General features: G+C 41.1%; 1 protein-coding gene across 1 annotated transcript; it reads right to left on the reverse strand.

The window, feature by feature from the left end:
* Positions 1–12: 12 nt before the first annotated feature.
* Positions 13–4,046, reverse strand: rab33ba (RAB33B, member RAS oncogene family a). Its single transcript, XM_077531301.1, has 2 exons — positions 3,143–4,046; positions 13–2,517 (listed from the first exon to the last, which is right to left on the reverse strand). Exons 1-2 carry the CDS (start codon positions 3,371–3,373, stop codon positions 2,026–2,028), a joined length of 723 nt encoding a protein of 240 aa, XP_077387427.1. The 5' UTR covers positions 3,374–4,046; the 3' UTR covers positions 13–2,025.
* Positions 4,047–4,295: the final 249 nt, after the last annotated feature.

Consider the following 4,295-nt stretch of genomic DNA (forward strand, 5'->3'; position numbering starts at 1 on the left):
GTACCAAAACCATTACTCCAATAGTTTAATTCATTAGTCGATGGCAAAGTATTTCTATGATAAACAGGACCAGTGATTTGTATTACATGTCTGTAACCTGGAAAAAAAAAAATCAAAAACAAATTACTGTGAAGTGTATTAGAATCTTTGCTGAGGTGCAGCTATAATTTTCCTCCCTACGTGCATTGGCCCAGAAAAAGTTCTGACCTGAGAGGTTATTAGACTGAGTGACAGCTTTTTATTAGTATATGTTAATGTGCAGCAGACCCGTGGTCACACAGCAGAGGTGCTAAATAACTTTGGTTATGAACACCAGCCTCTGGTCTGTAAAGAGCATTGCTTCTGAAACTTATAAGGCTCATTTCCACTGAGGACTAAAAGTCCTTTTCGGTACGATATGCAACTTGTGAGCGTCTATGATCAAAATACGTGAAGGGTACACAGAATACACCTTTTGGCACCTTTTTGGGAGTACCAATTCCGAAACACGACAGTCTATGCAACAACAGAATGAATGAATGATGTGTGACAGCAGGAATAGAATGGATACCTTTTCCCAAACTGCCAGCCAAATGCCAAGGAAAAACTAAATACTGGCGATTGTCCATTGTTGCACTTTTACTGTGTTAAAATGTTCTTCTTTGCAGAATTCCTTGTTGAGTTACACTGTCACGATATTACATAGATATGCCATCCTGACTACTGTGGAAATGCAAGCCAGAGCTTGATTTAAATTTGCAAACTGTACCATGGTGATCTTTACCTAAGAATCAAGTTTTGCCATATACAACCCCTAGCAAAAAGTATGGAATCACCAGTCTTGAACGAGCACTCACTCAGACGTTTTATTCAAACTCAGATAAAAAGCTTGAAACAGTTGTAAGGTCATTCCAAAGTGCAACACCTTGGCTTTCAGAAACACAAAAAGAAATGGAGAAAAAACATTGTGCTGGTCAGTAAATGTTACTTTCATAGAGCAAGTGCAGGGAAATAAATATGGAATCACTCCATTCTGAGGAAAAAAATAAGGAATCATGAAAAACAGACAAAGAAAAAACAACCAAAACACATCACTAGTATTTAGTTGCCCCACCTCTGGCTTTCATGACAGCTTGCAGTCTCTGAGGCATGGACTTGATGAGTGACAAACGGTATTCTTCATCAATCTGGTGCCAACTCTCTTTGATTGCCTTTGTCAGATCATCTTTGCAGGTCGGAGCCTTGCTGGGGACCATCTTTTCAATTTCCACCACAGGTTTTCAATTGGGTTGAGATCTGGACTATTTGCAGCCCATAACATTGACTGGATGCGTCTTTCTTCAAAGAATGCTTTCAGTTTTTTTGCTCTGTGGCATGATGCATTGTCATCTCGGAAAATGATTTCATCATCCCCAAACATTTTTGTCCTTATTTTCTGCTCAAAATGGAGTGATTCCATATTTAGTTCCCTGCACTTGCTCTGTAAAAGTAACATTTACTTACCAGCACAATGTTTTTTCTTAATTTCCTTTAGTGTTTCTGAAAGCCAAGATGTTGCACTTTGGAATGGCATCACGACTGTTTCATGTTTTTTATCCGAGTTTGATCTACAGAATAAAACTTCTGAGTGAGTGCTCGTCCAAGACTGGTGATTCCATACTCTTTGCTAGGGGTTGTATGTACTAATGTGAAGTCAGCTCTCGAGAACAGAGGTATTTTATGGTGACAAAGAAGAAACAGTTAAATTTCACATTCCAACCATTGTCCCAACAGGTGCATTTCAATTTCTGTAATTACATCAACAGTGCGTGTCGTTTGCAGCCAAAGAGCACAAGCAACAGATGAATTAATTTATGACCATGTTGTTGCACCAAGCCCAAACTTATTTCCATTCCAACACAGAAATCCACCTGCTCCACAGCCAACAATTAATGAACGTAAGCACAAGACATGTGCGACTGTCGTCTTTTTTTTGGTTTGTTTTGTTTTGTGGCTTTGAATCAATCTTTGAATCCTCATGATCCATTCGTCTCATCTCTCCTCCAATCAGCAGCTGTTGCAGGCCCATCCCCGTGACCCGTCACTGCTGTCCTCCCTGCTGCTCAAGTTGATTCTCCCTCCTGATCCCGCAGGAGGCTGGCTCAACATGAGAGGCTTCTGAGACTTCAGCTTGTGAGCCACTGTCATGAAAATAGCCTCAACGTGGTCACTATTGCCAGACCTCATGCCGCCCTGGCTGTTCGGATTCTTAGCAGAGGTCTCAAACAAAGGCATGGAGTGGGAGTCTGCGAACTGCTGCGCCACGTCTGTTCCTACTTGGACGGAGTCTTGGAGGTCACACTTGTTTCCAACGAGGATCCTGGGCACTTCTGTGCCCAAAGCGTGCTGCTTACACTCCTCAATCCATGCAGGGAGGCTGCGGAAGCTGGCAGCGTTGGTAACGTCGTAGACGAAGACGACAGCATGCACGTTGCGGTAGTAATGTTGCACCATGGACTTCCTGAAGCGCTCCTGGCCTGCTGTGTCCCACAGCTGGATCTGTGCATAGAAGGGGTGACATTTGGAATAAGTACAGTATCACGAAAAGAAAAGCCAAAACACATTGATTTAGTTGAGATCTTTTAGAAGCAAGATAGCCCCTATCCTAACCATGGTCTTATTAAAGATAATGTTGACAGCAATAATTGTTGTACGTGTCAGCCCTCCACAAAATCCTGGTGTTCCAACATTTTCCATCTAATCTGAAAAAATGCATAGGAGTTTTTGTAAAAAAAAGAAAAGAAAAAAAAAAGAAAAAAAAGAAAAAAGTTTTCTTGTATTTGATTACATTACAGTCTGTACTTTTTTGACTGCATATACTGTAAATACTTGAGTACTTTTGTCACATCAGCCATTAACAGTCACCCGCGACAAACCTGTAGTGATGCACTGGAAACGACACATCACCCATCATCTCATAGGGCGTACCACAGAAGAGGCAACCAAAGAGTAGGAAATAATAACATGTTAAACTTGAATACGATTATGTGACATAATTTTGTCTTGATGTTAGGCACACATCAGTTCCCTAAACGCATCCTACGTTTTATTGGACGACGTATCTGAGCTACGAATAGATATCTCCAATTACTGGTCAATTCACATAATCAGCTACGATGCCCACCTTGAGCTTCTCGCCGTCAATCTCCACCAACCTCTCCCTGAAGTCCACCCCGATCGTGGCCTCGGTCTTCTCGGGGAACTTTCCGGCGCAGAAGCGGTAGGTCAGGCACGTCTTACCGACGCCCGAGTCCCCGATGACGATGATTTTGAAGATACGAGTCCTCGGCGGAGGAAGCCCGGCGGAGCTCGTCAGAGAGCTCGAGAATTCACCCGACGAAACGCTTTCCGCCATGGTCGCCGACAAACTGAACGATTATCACTGAACGCCCCTTCCCCTTCACTTCACGACTGCTGAGTGCTACCCTCCAGTGCCGCTGTTGACAAGCAAGCAACGAAAAGAAAAGCTGCCACTGTTTCTCGAAATGTATGCGTTTTTAAAATATATATGACTGATCATGTGTGGCTTTCGGCTACAGTTATTAATATTTACTGATATGTCTGCAAAAGTGTGCAGATTTAGATTTTTTTTCTAACAATATTTGCATTTCAGCCATTAAGCCACGTTACCCTCTCTGTTCACTTCTCGCGAGATAAGCGACTGTTGCGTTCACTGAAGGCGGAAATCGAATACGGTTCCACTCCACCTGGAGCCCACGGAAGAACTCATTAAAGAGTTACGTTCATTAAACTGACGCCTGCCATCTTGCCAATAAAAAGCCACTTTATTCAACTTATATTTTTACCAAAGCAATGCGAGAAGAACAAACTGATTACAAACAAACTATATTGTATTCGTTGTGGCCATATCTTACTCTCACACATTAAAAACAAAGCAAAACAAAACAAAAAACGTATATGATATTTATCATGAATATTTAGCGACTCCAGACACAAAATAATATCGATATATTTCGCATCGTTATTTTCAATCTGCATCCCTGATGTAATACACCTGAAAGTATGGATGGGACCGTTACATCATGACCTTCACATGACCACAAACATAGGTGCCCGATACTAATCGCGATTGTAAACGCCTAAAAAATTTAACAAATCAATTTTACATTTCCTAATAAGAATATTAATAGAATATTTGAATATATTTCTAGTGAATGATGAAACGTGAAAATTCATTTTTTTTAAATATATTGTTTCTAATGGAAAAATATTATCAGGCATTACGTTTTTGTCCTATTTTAGGGGTCCTTCATCAT

Source organism: Festucalex cinctus, chromosome 9, assembly GCF_051991245.1.
Source record: "Festucalex cinctus isolate MCC-2025b chromosome 9, RoL_Fcin_1.0, whole genome shotgun sequence".
Lineage (NCBI taxonomy): Eukaryota > Metazoa > Chordata > Actinopteri > Syngnathiformes > Syngnathidae > Festucalex > Festucalex cinctus.